The 23,261-nt window shown below is 43.0% G+C and overlaps 2 protein-coding genes across 2 annotated transcripts in view; both read left to right on the top strand.

Annotated features, from left to right (window-relative positions):
* The first annotated feature begins 3,898 nt into the window (after positions 1-3,898).
* Positions 3,899-19,346, top strand: LOC131929987 (short-chain dehydrogenase/reductase family 16C member 6). The gene is made up of 8 exons (XM_059286374.1): positions 3,899-4,275; positions 5,932-6,075; positions 11,682-11,869; positions 12,515-12,646; positions 13,801-13,891; positions 16,278-16,431; positions 17,059-17,184; positions 18,404-19,346. Exons 1-8 carry the CDS (start codon positions 4,260-4,262, stop codon positions 18,498-18,500), a joined length of 948 nt encoding a protein of 315 aa, XP_059142357.1. The 5' UTR covers positions 3,899-4,259; the 3' UTR covers positions 18,501-19,346.
* A 3,516-nt stretch (positions 19,347-22,862) lies between these two features.
* Positions 22,863-23,261, top strand: part of LOC131929982 (uncharacterized) — a 12,231-nt gene continuing 11,832 nt past the window's right edge. Inside the window, exon 1 of the mRNA XM_059286369.1 lies at positions 22,863-23,029. The gene's annotated coding sequence lies outside the window, so the exon portion shown is untranslated. The remainder of the gene's footprint in view (positions 23,030-23,261) is intronic.

The following is a 23,261-nucleotide window of genomic DNA, read 5'->3' as shown; positions in this document are numbered from 1 at the left end:
ACATTGTTGACACCATCTCTCCCCAGATGCAGAGGCGTAGCGACCCTTCCCGGCGCCCGGGGACATACTTTCAATTTGGCGCCCCCCTCGGGAGCAAATTTTCGATTTGCACCCCCCTCGAACTTTTCATTTGCACCCCCCCCCCACCACCTCGAACTTTTCATCTGCACCCCCCCCCCTCAAACTTTCAATTTGGCGCCCCCCCTAAGGTCGGCGCCCGGGGACATATGTCCCCCCCCCCTCGCTACGCCTCTGCCCAGACGACCAAATGTTTCCTACCCTCAATGTTGATTGTGTTTTGTGTTTAAAAACAAGTATTTTAAAATGGTAAGGTAGAGTTCACCTGTTTCATTGACCTTGGCATATGAAAGGAAAGGTTGGTCAGCACTATGCCCAGCCGTCTTTCCTTTCCATATTGTGAGACAAAGGCGCATCGAGGGTTAGCTGTCGGGTAACCCACGCCGACCCATGTTTTTTTAAGTAAGTAAGTAAAGTTCCCTTTTCAAACCTGACGGTTTATGGGGCAAGTGCAGTAGAGTTCACCTGTTTCTGTGACCTCGGAATATGAAGAGATAGTATGGTCAGCACTATGCCCAGCAGTCTTTACTTTCCCTAACGGGAGTTAGGTACCCATCAGAGTTGAGTGGACTCAGGGACGGTCTACTGACTTGAACCCGGATTCGAACTCGAGACTTACGGGTTAGCAGTCTAGCTCTCTACCACTAGACCACTCCGTCCCTCATGTTTTTTTTTGTTTATATCTTAAAATTTGATCTTAATATATGATAAAAACTCCAGATTTTAATACAAAATTTGAACTAAAAACATCTACAAATAATAAATGCATTCGTTTTCGATTTAAATATTCAAACTTGTAAATACGTTACTAAATTAAATGTGTTGCTGTTGTAGTAGTGTTTACTGACATTCCATTCCTGTAAAATGGTTTTTTAAATGGCTTAAAATAATATCTGATGTCATTTCCACTCAGATTGATTCTCATCAAAGTCCAGGTGATGATGTAAAGGTTGTACAGGTTGTACAGGTTGTACAGGTTGTACAGGTTGTACAGGTTGTACAGGCAGTTCGATATCACTACATCATTTTTGTTGGACCGGGCGCTAGTAGACATCATTTTTGTTGGACAAGTTTGTTGGACCGGGCGCTAGTAGACATCATTTTTGTTGGACAAGTTTGTTGGACCGGGCGCTAGTAGACATCATTTTTGTTGGACAAGTTTGTTGGACCGGGCGCTAGTAGACATCATTTTTGTTGGACAAGTTTGTTGGACGGGGGCTAGTAGACATCATTTTTGTTGGACAAGTTTGTTGGACGGGGGCTAGTAGACATCATTTTTGTTGGACAAGTTTGTTGGACGGGGGCTAGTAGACATGATGGACGGTGCAAGCAATCGAAGTATGATTTTACAGGACGAACGTTACTGACTCTGCCCAAGCAACATACTGACCCCGGTTTACAAATTATTTTTTTAATTATTTAATTAACCTGTGTTGCTCTACCTGTGAAAATGTTCATCAATGTGAGTACATTGCTAGAAGCGTAGCGGGGGATGCGGGCCGCACCGGGTGACACCATTTAGGGGGTGACACCAAGGCAAAAATTGCAAAATGTACCCAAAAAAAAGCTTTTTTTTTACCAGTTTCATTAATGATTAATTAAAGTTTAATTGTCTTTTAAGTACAAATCGACAATTATTACAAGGGGGTTGGGGTGACACCATGTCGCAGTGATTAAAGCTTATACACAAACCTGAACACGCAAGCTTCATGTAAATGATTTTTATGATTTAAAATAATTTTAATTTGTTTTCACTTTTTCTTTCTTGAAATATTGAGAATTTTTTACATGTTTATTCAGACTGTCAAATATTTACCAAAAAAGCTTTTCAACCAAAAAGTTTCATTTTTATTTTCTTACAAATAATATAATTAAACCAAGGAATACAACTCAATATTTTCCTTTTCATACAGTTATTTCCCTTGATTGTTTTCAAAAAATATTTTCGAAAAGCAAATATAATATTTTGTTACTGAGTTTATCAAAAGAAATTGCAAATTCTTCTAGAATTTGGACATCGGACAGCTCAACTACAGGGTTAAACTCAGCGGCTCTGATAGATGAGCTAAGACAGAGCTAAACAGCGGCTCTGATAGATGAGCTAAGACAGAGCTAAACAGCGGCTCTTATAGATGAGCTAAGACAGAGCTAAACATCGGCTCTGATAGATGAGCTAAGACAGAGCTAAACAGCGGCTATGATAGATGAGCTGACAGAGCTAAACTCAGCATCTCTGATAGACTAGCTGAGACAGAGCTAAACTCAGCGGCTCAGATAGACTAGCTGAGACAGAGCTAAACTCAGCGGCTCAGATAGACCAGCATGCACCAGTCAACTACCACCCTACAGAGATCTGATTGGTTCAATATAAACGACATCGTGACACGTCTGTATATCAGTTGACATGTATACATTTATCCATTATATCAATCGATATTATAATTCCACATAGGCATACATTAGTCTCTCTCTTTCTATCCCATACAAATACTCATATATATATATATATATATATATATATATATATATATATATATATATATATATATATATATATGAGTGTGTGTGTGTGGTGTGTGTGTACGTAAGTATGTGTGTTGTGTGTGTTGAGTGTGTATAGAGTGTTTGTATGTGTTGTGTGTAACTGTGTGTAAGCGTGTGTGTGTAAGTGTGTATGTTATGAGTAAGAATAAGCGCTCGGAAAATTTGGGGGTCTCACCTTTGATGACGATGTGTGACAGTTGATGGGGTGTGGATGGGGTGTGGATGGGGTGTGGATGGGGTGGGGGTGTTAATACCGGGTAGAAAAACGCATGAAGTCACGTATGACTCCTAAGACAACACACGACCACTTGAGACTACCAATCAGAAGTGGGTAGGACGGTGTAATCAGGTCAAGACAATCAAGTCATTTAGATCTGTAGAGATGTACAACACGGTTATAAAAAGCAACATGACTATCCTTTAACTTTAAGGGGTGTGGTTAAATTTCCTTGTTTTAACTTGTGTTTAAACATGGCCAATCACAAATGGGAGGGGCGTAAAGGGGGGGGGGGACTGGGGTAACCGTCATATGCTTTCTGTAAAAAGTTCATTTTTCCTGTACAACCGTAAACTTTAGCCCATTTTGTTTTTTGGAAAACTTTAACCCCTGTAGGCTTTAGAAAACCTTTAACCTGTAGGCCTTAGAAAACCTTTAACCTTGTATATTTTTTAAATTAAATTGTTAAACCCTTTCTGAATCCGCTGTCACAGCGGTCTGACGACCATCCAGATTGTTACTTGACCGTGTAGTGTAGGTGGCGATGACGCTTCCTGCACGTTTGACCCCCATGTTTCTTACCATATTCGCCCCTATTCCACAAGTGTACAAGCATGACCCCTAACTTCGTTCACCCCTGATTAAAAATTATTCACCCAACCGTTGATCGACGCGTATTCATTTCTAAAAGCGACAAAACAGTTAGCGGCACCCAATCCTGATATCTAACCCTAAGTGTTATTTCCCTAATGTAAACAGAGTATTGGGGGTAACATTCAACAGTCATCCGATTCATGTCGAATGAGCTGTTGTAGGTTCCCAACTAGATCTACGAGCAATTGTTAACTATCGTGTTTTTAGCCTGTTTTAGTTTGGACTGCTGAGTTTCTTAGCCTGCATTTGTTTGAACAATCGTGTTGCGTTTATATTACAACAGTGTATATGCTTACTTTCGTTTACTGCACTATAGTGTACAGTTTTATCTTACATCACAAGATAAAACAATAGGTAAGCCTCGTGACCTAAATTACCCGTCTGCTAGCCATAGAATAACAAACTCGCTCTTGAGATAACACAGTGTGCTTTAGACGAGACGTGTTGATGTGCTACAACTCAGTTGTGTGTACACACGCTTGTTACACAGCCAATGTTGACCATTACACGGCCGTTGTGGAAGTGATGTCGTGTTAGAGTGTTAGAGAATTCAACATTCGTTACACATCGTTTGCTGTGTTTGTTTTGGTGTTGGTGTGTGTTACTCGGCCGATAACCCATCCTGGTTGGAGTGTTCACTTCTCGGATACAACCGTTACAAAAATTGAGCAAGATCTAGATCTATTTTGCACTAAAGAAATCGAGAACTATGAATTTTGCGAATTTTTATTAAAATCAAAATATTTCATAATTTCATGACAGTAAAATGCCGCGTTATAGTGGTAAGTCTTACAACTGTAACTGTTGAAATAAAGTTAGGCTACTAAATCTAGATCTAAATATGGATTTATGTGTTTTTAATGGTTACCGCCGATATGAGCTTTGAATAATTTAAAAATTATAATCGTGTACAATGTTATGAAACAAATGATGTAAAAACGTATGTTGTTTTTATATGACTTTTCTCAAGATTTCACGTATTTGATGATTTTACTATTTTCAGTAACCAAACTAAATTCTCATGGAAAATATAAACAAATGACCGATCTTCAAAATAATTAAAAATAGGAATAGGAAAAGTTTTCACTAAACAGTGGGATTTACAGAAATCCACGATCAAATAGACTGAAAAGCTGGTTCCAAATGGTTGTTGCCAGAAAGCATATTTTTTCAACCAAAACTGAATATTTTATAACACTTGTGTAATTACAAAATGATTTCCGGTTTTATTAGGGCCAGAAATACCCAAAACCAATAATTACTAGTGATATTATAGTAATTTAGCACTTATTTATAATTTTTATTAGTAGAGTCAGAGTGTTGTGGTGTTATATTATTTAATATAAATACAATACTAGGCTAGACAATATTGACCACTATTGTGAATTTTTTCATGGAAAATAATTGTTGTGCCTTTCATTGTTTTACTCTCCCTGGCCATTCAGGATGACTTTAAGGAGGGTTTGAGGAGTGTTTTTATTTTTTTTATTTTTGAATTGATAAAATAATTCTAAACTAACTTTTTAAACTGTTTTTCAACGGCTTATATTCAATATAAAAATACGAAATGAGTGTAATTTATGTTTTCCCAAACGGCTTTAATTTGTTTTTACAAACGTGAATATAATTTTATCGATTGCAATATTTTTTAAAAGATTTTTTAAAAATTAGTATGATTACATAGACTATTCAATCCCATTCTAGAACCAATGAACATGTATCTGTACTTACTGCCGTACTTCTCTTGTATCCTCATCAAATTGAATCTGCCCAAATATTTACAATTTCTGTCTAACACATCTCGCCTTATTTTACGTTATTCGTTGTTTTTTAATGGGCCATCCCAATAAATTAAATTATATTTTTTTAGTTAAATAACTGAATAAAACCAATCAGGAATATGGTATAAATGAGTGATGTTACGCTTTACAAGATTGTGAAATGGGCACCTTATTGCATGTGAAATGCGCATGAATAATTAATGACAATCTAAATGGCACTCATTAATGGCACCAATCTAATTAGGGAACTCCCCCTGTACCTTGTGGTGTTAATGTTGTTAAAACCATGAGCAGACGATCAATACTCGTGTATGTAAGAAAACCAGAAGTTTGATCTCGGCATATTGAGTCTGATGTTCTGTCAGATCTTGGACGTCAATTGTAATCTGATGGTTCAATGGCTGTCACAACTCACAACGACCACACCGCCCCACTACTACCCCACCTCCCCACCCCACTACTAACCCCCCCCCACTACTACCCCACCTCCCCACTACCCCACCTCCCCACTACCCCACTTCCCCATTACCCCACCTCCCCAACTCCCCACTACCCCACCTCCCCACCTTTCCACTCCTCCACCTCACTACCCCACCTCCCCACTCCCCACCTCCCCACTCCCCCACTCCCATTATCTCTAAGACGTTGTACCTCCAGCTACGATGTCCATAGCTGTGGAGTGTGTCCAGTTCCTGGTGAAGGTCTTGTTCTACTGGCTGCAGGGGATCGTCCTGGCTTTTGTTCCAACCAGGTGGATCGCTAAAGACATTCACGGCAAAACAGTGCTCATCACCGGCGCAGGTGAGATCAGCTTTTGTGTACTCAACCATTGTCATACAGTTCACCATCGCCCAACCTACCATCGCCCACCTTATCATCGCCCACCTTACCATCGCCCACCTTACCATCGCCCACCTTACCATCGCCCACCTTACCATCGCCCAACTTAACATCGCCCAACTTACTATCGCCCAACTTACTATCGCTCAAGTTACCATCGCCCAACCCACCAGCGCCCAACTTAACATCGCCCAACCTACCATCGCCCACCTTACCATCGCCCACCTTACCATCGCCCACCTTACCATCGCCCACCTTACCATCGCCCACCTTACCATCGCCCACATTACCATCGCCCATCTTACCCTCAGCCATCTTCCCAAGCAATAAGGTATTAAGCTACCAGCTCTGTACAAATCTAATTGTAAACTAGAATACCCGTCATCCGTTGGATAACTGTGGGTTTCGGGGGTCATCCATAGTCAATGATAGTCATGATAGTCAATCAGGCAAACAAACAAACAAACAAAAAAAACAAATAAATATTCAAACATGTAAACAAACTTGACTTTTTTTTAAAAAAAAAAAAAAAAAATTGAAAAAAAAAAATTGAAAAAAAAAAATGTCATCGACATATTGGTCTAGAACCCGTGACACCTGCATGAGAGCCGACTACGCTACCAGCTTAGCTATTTACTCGTGACGTCACAAGTGAATTTTTATCCTATACTTTTGAGTCTCCGCGCATAGATCTAGATCTAAGTCTAGTAGTAGTAACTTTCAAATTAAATTTTATCTTAAATTAGCCAAACAAAGATTTATACAAAATAATTAAGGCCTGAAATAGATTCTAGATGTAGAATTTACATTAAGTCTAGATCTAGAATTTACATTGAGTCTAGTGACCTACATCTAGGCTAGATCTAGATAGATCTAGATCTAGGCTAGCTTCATAACTTTCCTTCGACAGCTGATCTTTAGATCTAGAGAAATTTATCGTAAAACTAAATGAAAAAGACAGTTGAAAATTGATATAAGTGTTGGAACGTAATAAATACAGCAAACGGACGTATTGTTTAAGTTATAGCCGGCAGAAAATTAGCTTTGTAACGCGTTAAACTTTTGAATGGGCCACAAAGTCTATGATGGAGTCCGCCATTTTTATTGTACCAAAAAAGTAAACACATCAAGGGACGTCACTATCCCCACAAAGTTTATTCAAAGTATTAACATTTTAAAAAAAATACGGTTAATTTAACAATGAATAAATCAATAAATTAATTAACGTCTTTAAATAAATGTGTGATTAACAGTCTGTCTTAAAACAAAAAATTTTCTCTACCTACATACTATTTTACAGCTTTCCACGATGAGTGCAACCATGCGAGATAGTCAATCAGGCAAACAAACAAACAAACAAAAAAACAAATAAATATTCAAACATGTAAACAAACTTGACTTTTAGTAGTATACTAGAATACCCGTCATCCGTTGGATAACTGTGGGTTTCGGGGGTCATCCATCAAAAAACATCACGTCTGTCACTCAGAGGCATAGCGAGCCTTCCCGGCGCCCGGGGACAAACTTTTCGATTTTAACCCCCCCCCCCCCCCCAAGATTTCGATTTTCAACCCCCCCCCCTCAAACTTTTGATGTGCAACCCCCCCCCCCCCCCCACTCAAACTTTCGATTTGAACCCCCCTCAACCTTTCAATTTATTTTTCCAAACCATTTTGGCGCCCCAACATATGTCCCCCCCCCGCCCACCCCCACCTCCCCTTCCCCCCCCCCGCCTCCCCTCCCCCCCCCCCCCCGCCTCCCCTCCCCTACCGTCCCCCCCCCCCTCCTCGCTACGCTACTGCAGTGTCACTTATCGTCACAAAAACAGACCCCACATTCAAAAATATGTTTCTTATCTTTTAAAAACACCGAAAACACCGATTTCGGACTATCCCTTCATATACTGACGTCACATGTGACCTACTCAACTCTACTTCACCTGCCCAGTGTCCCGCCAAGTCTCAGACAACATGTTTTTATCGTTTAAAAAACGTTTCCAGTCGAGCATGTCTCTGACCACACTATCCTTTCATATGCTTAGGACAAAGAAACAGATGAACTCTACTTCACCTGCCCTGTATCCTGCCAAGTTCAGATAGGCAACTTTATCATTCACATCTAAAAAAAAAAAAATTGAAAAAAAATTTCATTGACATATTGGTCTAGAACCTGTACCACCCGCATGAGAGCGGACTACGCTACAAACTTAGCTATTTACTCGTGACGTCACAAATGAATTTTTGTACTATACTTTTGAGTCTCCGCGCATAGATCTAGATCTAAGTCTAGTAGTAGAATCTAGTAACTTTCAAATTAAATTTTATCTTAAATTAGCCAAACAAAGATTTATATAAAATAATTAAGGTCTGAAATAGATTCTAGATGTATTAAGGCCTGAAATAGATTCTAGATGTAGAATTTACATTAAGTCTAGATCTAGAATTTACATTGAGTCTAGTGACCTAGATCTAGGCTAGATTCATAACTTTCCTTCGACAGCTGATCTTTAGATCTAGAGAAATTTATTGTAAAACTAAATGAAAAAAGACAGTTTAAAATTGATATAAGTGTTGGAACGTAATAAATACAGCAAACGGACGTATTGTTAAAGTTATGACCGACAGAAAATTAGATTTAGAACGCGTTAAACTTGTGAATGGGAACACAATTTTCTTCGATAGACGCCGCCATTTTATTGTACTAAAGAGTAAACAAAAACCTGTGACGTCACGGTCCCGCCGAGTGTAGTGGTCGTTTTAATCTTTTTAAAAAAAATGGGTTACTCTGCGTATGAATAAATCAATAAATTAATTAACGTCTTTAAATAAATGTGTGATTAACAGTCTGTCTTAAAACAAAATTTTTTCTCTACTTACATACTATTTTACAGCTTTCCACGATGAGTGCAACCATGAGCAATAGTCAATCAGGCAAACAAACAAACAAACAAAAAAATAAATATTCAAACATGTAAACAAACTTGACTTTTAGTAGTATATAGATAGATAGATAATTGACAAATCGAACATTTGCAAAATATCTCAAAGCTGGTAATTGCTGAGAACGGCAATTCCCTGTTACACAACCGCCCATTTGTCAATGGCTCAGATGTCAATGGCTCAGATGTCAATGGCTCAGATGTCAATGGCTCAGATGTAAATGGTTTAGATGTCAATGGCTCAGATGTCAATGGTTTAGATGTCAATGGCTCAGATGTCAATGGCTCAGATGTCAATGGCTCAGATGTCAATGGCTCAGATGTCAATGGTTTAGATGTCAATGGCTCAGATGTCAATGGCTTAGATGTCAATGGCTCAGATGTCAATGGTTTAGATGTTAATGGCTCATATGTCAATGGTTTAGATGTCAATGGCTCAGATGTCAGTTTTATCAGATGTCAGTTTTATCAGATGTCAATGGCTCAGATGTCAATGGCTCAGATGTCAATGGCTCAGATGTCAATGGCTCAGATGTCAATGGCTCAGATGTCAGTGGCTTAAATGTCAGTGGTTTAGATGTCAATGTCGTTAACGCCCCACAAGCAGTCGCCTATTAGAGATGTTGTTTAGTGCCCTATCTCGCATAAAAACGTATCATTGTATTATACGTCACATATACAACCACCCCACACATAGCCTATACCCCACACCCACACACCCACCTTCCACACACACACACACATACACGCTTACTCCTCCACTCAAACATTAACCCCTCCCCCACACATAATACTCATTGCCAATACATACTAAATCTTACACACACACACTCTTCCCTCATTTACAATCCTCCGCCACACATACTTCCACCTCCCCCACACATACTACCACCTCCCCCACACATACTACCACCTCCCCCACACATACTACCACCTCCCCCACACATACTACCACCTCCCCCGCACATACTATCACCTCCCCCACACTCCATGTAAAACTTCCTTTAGCAAACATAAAATTAGCATAATTAAAAATGTAACCTGATGGAATTAGCGCGGATATCAACGATACCCTAATTAACTTTGACAACTGTCGGGGCGTTCTGTTGGGATATTCAATCTTATAGCTTGGATTGGTTAAACACTAATTAACATAATTGACAAGTCAGACGTCCAATTGGATATATTAATACACTGGCTGGTGTAACCAGAACATTGCGCTTAGGAAAAATGCGTAATGGAAAACCACTCACACAAAAAAGTGCGCAATGGCGTTTTTTTGTTGTCTTAAAACGAGCGTTTATAGACATTAACAAAGAGTGACTGCAAGTACATTGTAGCATAATAAAGCATTTTTCCACGAAATATGACAAAATTAAAGTGTATTAGCATAATTAGTTTGCACTTACGCATCTTTCTGTTTTCGCAGATTTCCTGCTGCAATTTTTTCTGGGAACCGCGGGCCAGGGTTGGTGGGGTAGGGATGGTGGGCTAGGGGGGTGGGGTAGGGGTTGTGGGCTAGGGGGGTGGGGTAGGGGTTGTGGGCTAGGGGGTAGGATTAACAGTCATGCCACGCCTATAAGTGTGGGGCATTCGTATTCGCGGTGTTTGCTTTAGTTATATTTTTGATCCGTGGATGCTGGTCTACTGCTTCTGGCAACTTGCCCACGGTTTCCGACAGTTAATCCACGGTTTCCGACAGTTAATCCACAGTTTCCGACAGTTAATCCACGGTTTCCGACAGTTAATCCACGGTTTACAACAGTTAATCCACGGTTTCCGACAGTTAATCCACGGTTTCCGACAGTTAATCCACGGTTTCCGACAGTTAATCCACAGTTTCCGACAGTTAATCCTCAGTTTCCGACAGTTAATCCAGTTTCCGACAACTCTGGTGGTTTAAACCAGGTCCCACAACTCTGGTGGTTTAAGCCAGGTCCCACAACTCTGGTGGTTTAAGTCAGGTCCCACAACTCTGGTGGTTTAAGTCAGGTCCCACAACTCTGGTGGCTTAAGCCAGGTCCCACAACTCTGTTGGTTTAAGACAGGTCCCACAACTCTGGTGGTTTAAGCCAGGTCCCACAACTCTGGTGGCTTAAGTCAGGTCCCAAAACTCTGGTGGCTTAAGCCAGGTCCCACAACTCTGGTGGCTTAAGCCAGGTCCCACAACTCTGGTGGTTTAAGCCAGGTCCCACAACTCTGGTGGCTTAAGCCAGGTCCCACAACTGGTGGTTTAAGTCAGGTCCCACAACTCTGGTGGCTTAAGCCAGGTCCCACAACTGGTGGTTTAAGTCAGGTCCCAAAACTCTGGTGGCTTAAGCCAGGTCCCACAACTCTGGTGGCTTAAGCCAGGTCCCACAACTCTGGTGGCTTAAGCCAGGTCCCACAACTGGTGGTTTAAGTCAGGTCCCAAAACTCTGGTGGCTTAAGCCAGGTCCCACAACTCTGGTGGCTTAAGCCAGGTCCCACAACTCTGGTGGTTTAAGCCAGGTCCCACAACTTGTGGTTTAAGTCAGGTCCCACAACTGGTGGTTTAAGTCAGGTCCCAAAACTCTGGTGGTTTAAGCCAGGTCCCACAACTCTAGAAGGTTGAGGTTTTGTCCTCTGACGTCACCATCTCTGTCCACAGCGGGAGGGGTGGGCAGCTTGCTTGCTGACAACCTGGCCAAGATGGGTTGCCGGGTTGTGCTGTGGGATGTCAACCAAAAGTTGAACGACAAAGTGATGGAGCAGATTAGGTCTAAGTACGATGTGCCAGTCTACGCCTACTGTGTCGATCTGACGGATAGGGAGGAGATATACAAGTCTGTGGATAGGGTAGGTGGGATTTTGGGTTAATGCGCTGGGTGGGATTTGAGTTGATGTGGTGGGTGGGATTTGGGTTGATGTGGTTGGTGGGATTGGGTTCATAAAGTAGGTGGGATTTGGGTTGATGTGATGGGTGGGATTTGGGTTGATGTGGTCGATGGGATTTTAGTAATAGGGTAGGTGGGATTTGGGTTGATGTGGTCGATGGGATTTGAGTAATAGGGTAGGTGGGATTTGGGATGATGTGGCGGGTGGGATTTGGATTGATGTTGTTGATGGGATTTGGGTTGATGTTGTTGGTGGGATTTGGATTGATGTTGTTGGTGGGATTTGGGTTGATGTTGTTGGTGGGATTTGGGTTGATGTTGTTGGTGGGATTTGGGTTGATGTTGTTGGTGGGATTTGGATTGATGTTGTTGGTGGGATTTGGGTTGATGTTGTTGGTGGGATTTGGGTTGAGGTTGTTGGTGGGATTTGGGTAATAGGGAAGGTGGGATTTTGGTTGATAAGTTGGATGGGATTTTGGTTGATGTTGTGGGTGTGATTTTGGTTGATGTTGTGGGTGGAATATGGGTTGATGTTGTAGGTCTTGAACTGTGCAGGTGTGCAGGGAGGTGGGTCAGGTGGCCGTTGATAAAATCTTGAACTGTGCAGGTGTGCAGGGAGGTGGGTCAGGTGGATATCCTGATTAACAACGCTGGCGTGGTGTTTGGGAAGCGTGTGGTGGAGGCAGACGACAGGCAGATGGTTCAAACAATGGAGGTCAACTGTTTCGCACAATACTGGGTAATTAAGACTGTTAATTAACGTATTATTTATATTGGATAATTAAGACTGTTAATTAACTTTTTATTCATATTGGATAATTAAAACTGTTGATTCCCCTAATGTTTATATTGGGCAATTAAGACTTTAAATTAACGTATTATTTATACTGGTTAATTAATACTGTTAAATAACGTATTATTTATACTGGGTAATTAAGACTGTTAATTTACCTATTGTTTATACTGGGTAATTAAGACTTTAAATTAACTTATTATTTATACTGGTTAATTAATACTGTTAAATAACTAATATTTATACTGGGTAATTAAGACTGTTGATTAACCTATTGTTTATAATGGGCAATTAAGACTCTAAATTAACTTATTATTTATACTGGTTAATTAATACTGTTAAATAACTAATATTTATACTGGGTAATTAAGACTGTTAAATAACTAATATTTATACTGGGTAATTAAGACTTAATTAACTTATTATTTCGTGTAATTTCTTAATGTTAATAAAAGCTGTTGCTCGTCACAAAATTAGACCGCCATTACAGAAAGGGGTGGTGTTGGTGGGCGATGACCTTTGAGTCCCGAGAAGATGCCCCCCCCCCCCCCCCCCCATGACCCCGAACATCAGACAGACTTGTCCCAGGGATGTAAAAACCGCGCGTGCGTGACGTCACATCCGCCTTGTTCATCACGTCAGACTTGTTCAACTGTGAACAAAAATTTTCACAAAATTGTGTTAGGGGGTGATTGGTCTTGTGATGTGCTAATTAACATCGATCCATTGTGGCTGGGCTATTGTTTTAGTTGTCTAGATCAGGGGTCTCCAAACTACGGCCCGCGGGCCGGATGCGGCCCGCGAATTCCTCTCATCCGGCCCGCGGAGATCTTTTTGTCCAAGGAAAAATCGTTTGTCGCTGATTGCTGTGGAACTTTGCCCAGAAAAATCAAAGACATGCTTGGAAGAAACTGGCCCCCGAAGTGAAATTTGATAGTTAATGCGGCCCTCGGACTGAAAAGTTTGGAGACCCCTGGTCTAGATCTGTTGTTAGGCCGTTTTGGCCATATTGTTGGGTCCTTATGGCATGAGGGTAAGTTACGTCATGCCGGATATGACGTCATGTGTGACAGATTTTTGTTTGTCTTACATGAGAGCAGACGTGTAAAGCCGTCCTTCCTGGCATGATGCAGAGAAACTCAGGCCACATTGTGACAGTGGCAAGCTCGGCTGGTCTCATGGGAGTTTCAGGTGAGTCTAGGGGTGGGGGGTCAGGTGAGTCTAGGGGTGGGGGGTCAGGTGAGTCTAGGGTTGGGGGTGTCAGGTGAGTCTAGGGGTGGGGGGTCAGGTGAGTCTAGGGGTGGGGGGTCAGGTGAGTCTAGGGGTGGGGGGTCAGGTGAGTCTAGGGTTGGGGGTGTCAGGTGAGTCTAGGGGTGGGGGTCAGGTGAGTCTAGGGTTGGGGGTGTCAGGTGAGTCTAGGGGTGGGGGATCAGGTGAGTCTAGGGGTGGGGGGGTCAGGTGAGTCTAGGGGTGGGGTGTCAGGTGAGTCAGGTCAGTTAACACGCCACATTTAAACCATCTTGTCTAATCAAGGACTAATACACACAGCTTACTGTTTTGGTGTACGTCTTTACGTCCTGCGTCCCTATGTCATACGTCTCTACGTCATACGTCCCTACGCCATACGTCCCTATGTCATACGTCCCTACGCCATACGTCCCTATGTCCTGCGTCCCTATGTCATACGTCCCTACGTCATACGTCCCTATGTCATACGTCCCTACGTCATACGCCTCCACGTCGTACCTCCCTACGTCATACGACCATACGTCTGTACGTCTATCGTCTCGAGATTCTAACAATTCTGCCTGTTATGTTTTAATAAGAAAACTTAATTCATCGCATTAACAGACTGGCACGCTGGTGACGTAATCTAATCAACACTTGCCCGCACTTTGCATAAATTAAGACAGGATTAATTAAACTTTAGGAGACGTCTACCCCGTTATCCGCTGCGGCTGTCTGTAACTGTTTGTTTTGTCCCCACCCCCCCAACCCCACCCTCGACCTCACGACTCCCTCCCCCCCCATGACCCCGTCTTTACGACCCCCCCCCAACACCGACCCCCCCCTTCCCACCCTCTTCACGACTCCCTCCCCCCATCTCACCACCCCATTCTAACCTCACGATCCCCCAACACCACCCCTACCCCCCGAACTCAACCATTCCTCACTCTTGACTTCACGACCCCCGATCCCCGACCTCACCCACCCCTCACTCATGACTTCACGATCCCCCCCCCCCCCAAAGACCCCACCCCCAACGTCCCCCTCTATACCGACCCCCCCACCCCCCGACCTCATGAATCACTCACCTTTACCACCCCATACTTGTACTTTGAACCGACTCCTGTAGCAGCTACCCGTCAATCGTATGTTGATTGAAGCAATGATTCTTTGACCATCTGACCATCTGACCATCCCACCATCTTACCATCTCACCATCCCACCATCTTACCATCTCATCATCTCTCCAAGTGACCATCTCACCATCTCACCATCCCACCATCTGACCATCTCACCATCTCACCATCTCACCACCTCACCACCTCACCATCTCCCCACCTCACCATCTCACCACCTCACCATCCCACCATCCCACCATCTCCCCACCTCACCATCTCACCATCTCACCATCTCATAATGTCACCATCTCACCATCTCCCCACCTCACCATCTCACCACCTCACCATCCCACCATCCCACCATCTCACCATCTCACCACCTCACCATCCCACCATCCCACCATCTCACCATCCCACCATCTCACCATCTCACCACCTCACCATCTCCCCACCTCACCATCTCACCACCTCACCATCCCACCATCCCACCATCTCCCCACCTCACCATCTCACCATCTCACCATCTCATAATGTCACCACCTCACCATCTCACCACCTCACCATCCCACCATCCCACCATCTCCCCACCTCACCATCTCACCATCTCACCATCTCATAATGTCACCATCTCACCATCTCCCCACCTCACCATCTTACCATCTCACCATCTCACCATCCCACCATCTGACCATCTCACCATCTCTCCAACCCACCATCCCACCATCTTACCATCTCACCATCCCACCATCCCACCATCTCACCATCTCACCATCTCACCATCTCACCATCACACCATCTCACCATCCCACCATCCCACCATCTCACCATCTCACCATCCCACCGTCTCACCATCTCACCATCTCACCATCTCACCATCTCTCCATCCCACCATCCCACCATCTTACCATCTCACCATCCCACCATCCCACCATCTCACCATCTCACCATCCCACCATCTCACCATCTCACCATCCCACCATCTCACCATCTCACCATCACACCATCTCACCATCTCACCATGTGACCATCTTACCATCTGAACATCTGACCACCTCACCATCTCACCATCTCACCATCTCACCATCTCACCATCTGACCATCTCACCATCTCACCATCTCACCATCTCACCATCTCACCATCCCACCATCTCACCATCTCACCATCCCACCATCTCACCATCTCACCATCCCACCATCTTACCATCTCACCATCCCACCAACTCACCATCTAGGAATGGCCGATTACTGTGCCTCAAAGTTTGCCTCCATTGGGTTTGTGGAGTCTCTGAGACTCGAACTCGGGACCTTGGGCAAACATGGCGTCAGCACGACGCTTGTCTGCCCCTACCTCATCAACACCGGCATGTTTCAGGGCTGCAAGGCGAGGTAACAATTGTTTAATTTTTATACAAGGCGAGGTAACTCTTGTTTAATTGTGAGGCGAGATAACTCTTGTTTTAATGTTGTATGAGGCGAGATAACTCTTGTTTTAATGTTGTATGAGGCGAGATAACTCTTGTTTTAATGTTGTATGAGGCGAGATAACTCTTGCTTTAATTTCCATATAAGGCGAGGTAGCTCTTGTTTAATTGTTATATGAGGCAAATTACTATTCTTTTAATTTTAATGTGTTAAGAAATTCGTGTTATATATTGTTTAACGTTGTGTGATTGTAGGTAAGTCATGTTTTAAAGATAATTGCAATGCAATTGTAGTTTTAAATTTGCCAAAGATTTTCGAAACCACGGTCCCATACTACCACCTTGATAATATCTTCATTAAAAAATTGTTAAATATTTGGTAGTTATCTACAAACCAATACAACTAGTAAATGTTAATGCCAACTATATTCTTAACCTGATTCTTACATTATTAATTTAATAGTTGACATTTTGACCTGAGTGTTGTTCCTTTGAACAGGTTCCCAATAGTTGACATTTTGACCTGAGTGTTGTCATTTGAACAGGTTCCCAATAGTTGACATTTTGACCTGAGTGTTGTTCCTTTGAACAGGTTCCCCGCCCTGATGGACGCCCTGGAACCGCAGTACGTGGCTGACAAGATCACGTCCGCCATCTTACGTGACCAGGAACTGGTGTGTTTGCCACGCCTCATCTACGTCATGGTCCTGGCTAAGGCGTGAGTGGCTCTGTGTGAGGGTGTGGGAGTGGGGGTGGACGGTGTGTGGGAGTGGGAGTGAGGATGGTAAGGTCTGTGGGGTGGGGCGGTGTGTCAGGGAGTGGGACGGTGTGTGAGGGAGTGGGACGGTGTGTGGGGGGGGGGGGGGGGGGGGGTGGGATGGTTTGTGGGGGTGGAAGGTGCGAGTGGGACGGTGTGTATGGGAGTGAATGGTGTGTATGGGGTGAACCTTGTGTGAACACTACTGTGTACACGTTACATATGCAACAGTTTGAGTGTGTTCCATACCATTGTGTGTTGATGCTGTGAGTGTGCTCCATACCATTGTGTGTTGATGCTGTGAGTGTGCTCCATACCATAGTGTGTTGATGTTGTGCAGTTCATCGTTTTATCACACAATCGGATATAGAGAACTAAATGACATGACTCCCTGCAGTGGGCCATTTAAAGTCATCTGATCCAGTCGACAACAAGTCTGTCTAATAGGATACGTCAGGTCTAAAAACAAACATCCCATCTCCACTTACCCGCCCCCTACCCCGACCTATCCATAAGTACATGTACGCCTAGTAAACTCGAGCAAAAACCTAAAAATATTTTATTCCAGAATCTTGCCGGTCAAATGTCAGTACCTGATCTACAAGTTATTTTATTCCAGAATCTTGCCAGTCAAATGTCAGTACCTGATCTACGAGTTATTTTATTCCAGAATCTTGCCAGTCAAATGTCAGTACCTGATCTACGAGTTATTTTATTCCAGAATCTTGCCAGTCAAATGTCAGTACCTGATCTACGAGTTATTTTATTCCAGAATCTTGCCAGTCAAATGTCAGTACCTGATCTACGAGTTATTTTATTCCAGAATCTTGCCAGTCAAATGTCAGTACCTGATCTACGAGTTATTTTATTCCAGAATCTTGCCAGTCAAATGTCAGTACCTGATCTACGAGTTATTTTATTCTAGAATCTTGCCAGTCAAATGTCAGTACCTGATCTACGAGTTATTTTATTCCAGAATCTTGCCAGTCAAATGTCAGTACCTGATCTACGAGTTATTTTATTCCAGAATCTTGCCAGTCAAATGTCAGTACCTGATCTACGAGTTATTTTATTCCAGAATCTTGCCAGTCAAATGTCAGTACCTGATCTACGAGTTATTTTATTCCAGAATCTTGCCAGTCAAATGTCAGTACCTGATCTACGAGTTATTTTATTCCAGAATCTTGCCAGTCAAATGTCAGTACCTGATCTACGAGTTCTTTGGCGCCAACAGAATGATGGACTCTTTCCAGGGCAGTCACCGGAAGGCTAGCTAGGGCTACATGCACCACACTGCTGCACGGAAATTTCCGGTTAAAATTTTTATTGAGGACACCAGAAGGCTAGCTAGGGCTACATGCACCACACTGCTGCACGGAAATTTCCGGTTAAAATTGTTATAGAGGACACCAGACGGCTTGCTAGCGCTACATTCAGGACACTGCTGCACGGAAATTTCCGGTTAAATTTTTTATGGAGGACACAAGAAGATTATTAGCTAGGGCTACATTCCCAACACTGCTGCACGGAAATTTCCGGTTAAAATTTTTATGGAGGACACAAAAAGATTATAGCTAGGGCTACATTCACCACATTGCTGCACGGAAATTTCCGGTTAAGGCCGCCAGAAGGTTAGCTAGGGCTACATTCACCTTGGCCATCTTGAGAGTACCGGGCCATCTTGAGAGTACCGGGCCATTCTGGGATACGTGGCCACAATTATCATGGCATCTTCATAAGCCGAGCTATAGTTTACCTTTTATCAAGTACCACCATATCTATAGCTAGAGAACAATTCAAATGTAACATCAGGTGATAAAGGCATTATCTGGTTTATGGCATTGATTCGTGTTTTAATGGTAACATTGTGTTCGTTTAGGTTTATTTTTAAATAATACACAAACTATTGCACACATTTTTAGACAATTTGCTAGTCATATATTGTACGCATTATTTTTATTATATGCCCCCCCCCCCAATGAGCTTGGACTACCAACTCAAAACACTATTTATGATTGTTGCTTTTCTAATAAAAATAATTTACTATGCATTAAATTATGTATGCATTAATTACTTTTTTAATATACACCATTATTTGAAAGCATGAAAATCCTCTACTAAGTATGCACTAATAAAAAAAAATAGTTTAAACCTTTGTTACTGGTGTAATATCTTTCACTTTCCTACTGGGTGTATGATGCTCCAAGTTGGTTGTATTTCAAGAAATGTTTGAGGTTTTATCTTTCACTTTCCTAGTGGGTGTATGGTACTCCAAGTTGGTCATGTTTGTAGACCTTTGGACACAAGAAGTTGATACTATCACTCGGCCGAGTGCCGTTTGACTTAATGTAACAAAAGCTGGTTTAGACTTTTGGCCGTTTGGACATGTGTTGAATTCGTGCAAACGTCCATTCGTAAAAAGGTAACCGGACTAGTCTTTCGGGCATTTAGACCCACTTACAGTACTTCAATTATCCCATATATTTAGCACATACAAATTTTATTACCATAACCCCCAGTTTTCTTTATCACTATTTGCCCCCCTATGGTTAGCCCGATTAGCCCTATTTCACCTATTACGTTGGGAATAGGTGAACTCTACTTCACTTGCCCCATGGACCGTCAGGTTTAAAAGAACGTGCTATTATTAGCTCATACATTTTCGTCCCAGCTACCCCGAAGTCTGGCGACTTCCGGCAAAATGTCCCCGACAAAATGTCTCCCGACAAAAATGTTTTCTGTCTTCCAGTATGATCTCTGGACTCGCCAGATGTTGTATGGAGTCTGGTTCCGAATGATGGCGTCACAGTATGTCTATGACATCTTCATCCTGTCCACGTCACAGTTACAAGTTGTCTCTTCAGCTTGAGTCGGCGCATGCGTAGTGTCGGCTAGAGTAACGGAAGTGTGACGCGCAGGGGGTGTTCCTGTCGAATGACATTCACCTTTGTAGCTCACCATTGGAGCTTTACGCTTCTTCTAATCCGCCTTGTGGGGGGGGGGGGGATTCTTCCAAGACACATGACGACGATATAGTTTTTTTTTTCTTGATTTCTTTGAAAATAATTTTTAAAACTTTTCCATTAGATTTAAATGTTTTGGTCATGCATAAGAGCTTTCTTTTTGGATTAGTTTGTAATAGCAACCATAAGTATATTTTTGCTTTGCGGAAATGAATTGGAAAAGTTGCTTGCGGTGATTGGGATACTAGCTGTCTGTCCCAAATGGGATACTAGCTGTCACAAATGGGATACTAGCTGTCTGCCACATAATGAGTGATGTCATCGTGACACTTGTTAATTAACCTAATAATGAATTAGCCACAGCTAATTAGTGGTCAGCAGAAACGTAAGCAACTCGGAAACTGTTGACGCTCGTCTGTGAAAACATGGAGTTATCAACAACCACCTCCACCCACCCTGATACACATACACCCCATCAACAACCTCCCCACTCATCCCAATATACCTACACCCCATATACCTACACCCCATATACCTACACCCCATATACACACACCCCATATACCTACACCCCATATACTTACACCCCATATACCTACACACCATATACCTACACCCGATATACCTACACCCCATATACCTACACCCCATATACACACACCCCATATACCTACACCCCATATACTTACACCCCATATACCTACACACCATATACCTACACCCCATATACCTACACCCCATATACACACACCCCATATACCTACACCCCATATACTTACACCCCATATACCTACACACCATATACCTACACCCCATATACTTACACCCCATACACCTACACCCCCTACACCTACACCCCATACACCTACACCCCATATACCTACACCCCATACACCTACACCCCATACACCTACACCCCATATACTTACACCCCATACACCTACACCCCATACACCTACACCCCATATACTTACACCCCATACACCTACACCCCATACACCTACACCCCATATACTTACACCCCATACACCTACACCCCATACACCTACACCCCATACACCTACACCCCATACACCTACACCCCATATACTTACACCCCATACACCTACACCCCATACACCTACACCCCATATACTTACACCCCATACACCTACACCCCATACACCTACACCCCATACACCTACACCCCATACACCTACACCCCATATACATACACCCCATATACCTACACCCCATATACCTACACCCCATATACCTACACCCCATATACTTACACCCCATATACCTACACCCCATATACCTATACCCCATATACCTACACCCCATATACCTGCACCCCATATACCTACATCCCATATACCTACACCCCATATACCTACACCCCATATACCTACACCCCATATACCTACACCCCATATACCTACACCCCATATACCGACAACTATTATAAAATCTCAGTACATTCACTTTTAATAAAAAATCATTCAACATATTACCCGCCTCATCTACGTCGTGTCAACTCGACCTTCTTGACCTCCCCCCACACACACATCACAACCCCCTCCCTCCATACACACCAGAACTCCCACCCACACCCCCACCCACAATTACACCATCCCACACACCCCGTTCACACCCACGTACCAACCACCCACTCCCACTATTTACACTCCCACACTCACCTACCAACCCCACAACCACTCTAACATCAAATCCTCCCTTTATTCTACCTAATGGTATGATGCACCCCTGGACGAGGTATGGGGTGGGGGAGCTAAAACCTAACGATCACCCCCCCCCCCCCCGGAATAGCTAATGGCAAATGGCGGCTAGAAATGTACAACGGCCCATCCTGGTACCACCTGCCGGCCTTAGACAAAAGATTGAGTCTGTTCTATGTGTATGTGTGACGGTTACGTTGTATGTGTATGTGAGCTGGTTACGTTGTATGTGTGTGTGAGCTGGTTACGTTGTATGTGTATGTGAGCTGGTTACGTTGTATGTGTATGTGAGCTGGTTACGTTGTATGTGTATGTGAGCTGGTTACGTTGTATGCGTATGTGAGCTGGTTACGTTGTATGTGTATGTGAGCTGGTTACGTTGTATGTGTATGTGAGCTGGTTACGTTGTATGCGTATGTGAGCTGGTTACGTTGTATGTGAGCTGGTTACGTTGTATGTGTATGTGAGCTGGTTACGTTGTATGCGTATGTGAGCTGGTTACGTTGTATGTGTATGTGAGCTGGTTACGTTGTATGCGTATGTGAGCTGGTTACGTTGTATGTATGTGAGAGTCGGTTATGTTGTATATGTATCAGAGCAGGTTATGTTTTGTGTGTATGTGAGATGGTTATGTTTTATGTGTATGTGAGCCGGTTATGTTCGTATGTGTATGTGTGACAGTTATGTTGAAACTGTATGTGAGCCGGTTATGTTCGTATGCGACCGACTACAAAACTGACATCTAATGGAAACTGACCCGGATATGACGTCATGTTTTATCCCTGGCAGGGCGTGTCATTAGTGAAGTCGGGCGTCGAAATAAATCTGGACACTCGCGTCCGTCATTCCGCCCCCCCCCCCTCCTCAACCTCCCCCCACAGGATTTATGCATATTCGTCACGTGACTCTAATTATTATTTCATGAAATTGACCCGCCCTGTTGATATAAATAGCAGACGATCGGGCCCGCGCACAAATCTGCAGACGACCAACTGACGACGGAGGACGAACGGGTTTAGAGCAGAATTGGAGATTTGATTGGTCACGAGTTGGGTCATCTAGCAGTAGAAAAACAGAAACCATTTTCAAGTTTAGGCCAAGTCTAGCAGGATACCATCCACGGTAAGAACATATACGCTACACTGTACGAATGGTGAATAGTTGTCTTTAATCGACCACGGTAAGAACATATACGCTACACTGTACGAATGGTGAATAGTTGTCTTTAATCGACCACGGTAAGAACATATACGCTACACTGTACGAATGGTGAATAGTTGTCTTTAATCGACCACGGTAAGAACATATACGCTACACTGTACGAATGGTGAATAGTTGTCTTTAATCGACCACG

This window comes from Physella acuta, unplaced genomic scaffold (assembly GCF_028476545.2).
Source record: "Physella acuta isolate Inbredline_101_S28 unplaced genomic scaffold, ASM2847654v3 ptg001700l, whole genome shotgun sequence".
NCBI lineage: Eukaryota > Metazoa > Mollusca > Gastropoda > Physidae > Physella > Physella acuta.
Note: the sequence above shows the minus strand (reverse complement) of the source record. Positions and strands in the feature narration are given on the sequence as shown.

What these genes read in the sequence shown, in the direction of transcription:
- LOC131929987 (XM_059286374.1), top strand. An exon ending in AGTGCTCATCACCGGCGCAG is followed by an intron (nt 6,076 to 11,681) that starts GTGAGATCAGCT and finishes CTCTGTCCACAG; the next exon opens with CGGGAGGGGTGGGCAGCTTG. An exon ending in TATACAAGTCTGTGGATAGG is followed by an intron (nt 11,870 to 12,514) that starts GTAGGTGGGATT and finishes TGAACTGTGCAG; the next exon opens with GTGTGCAGGGAGGTGGGTCA.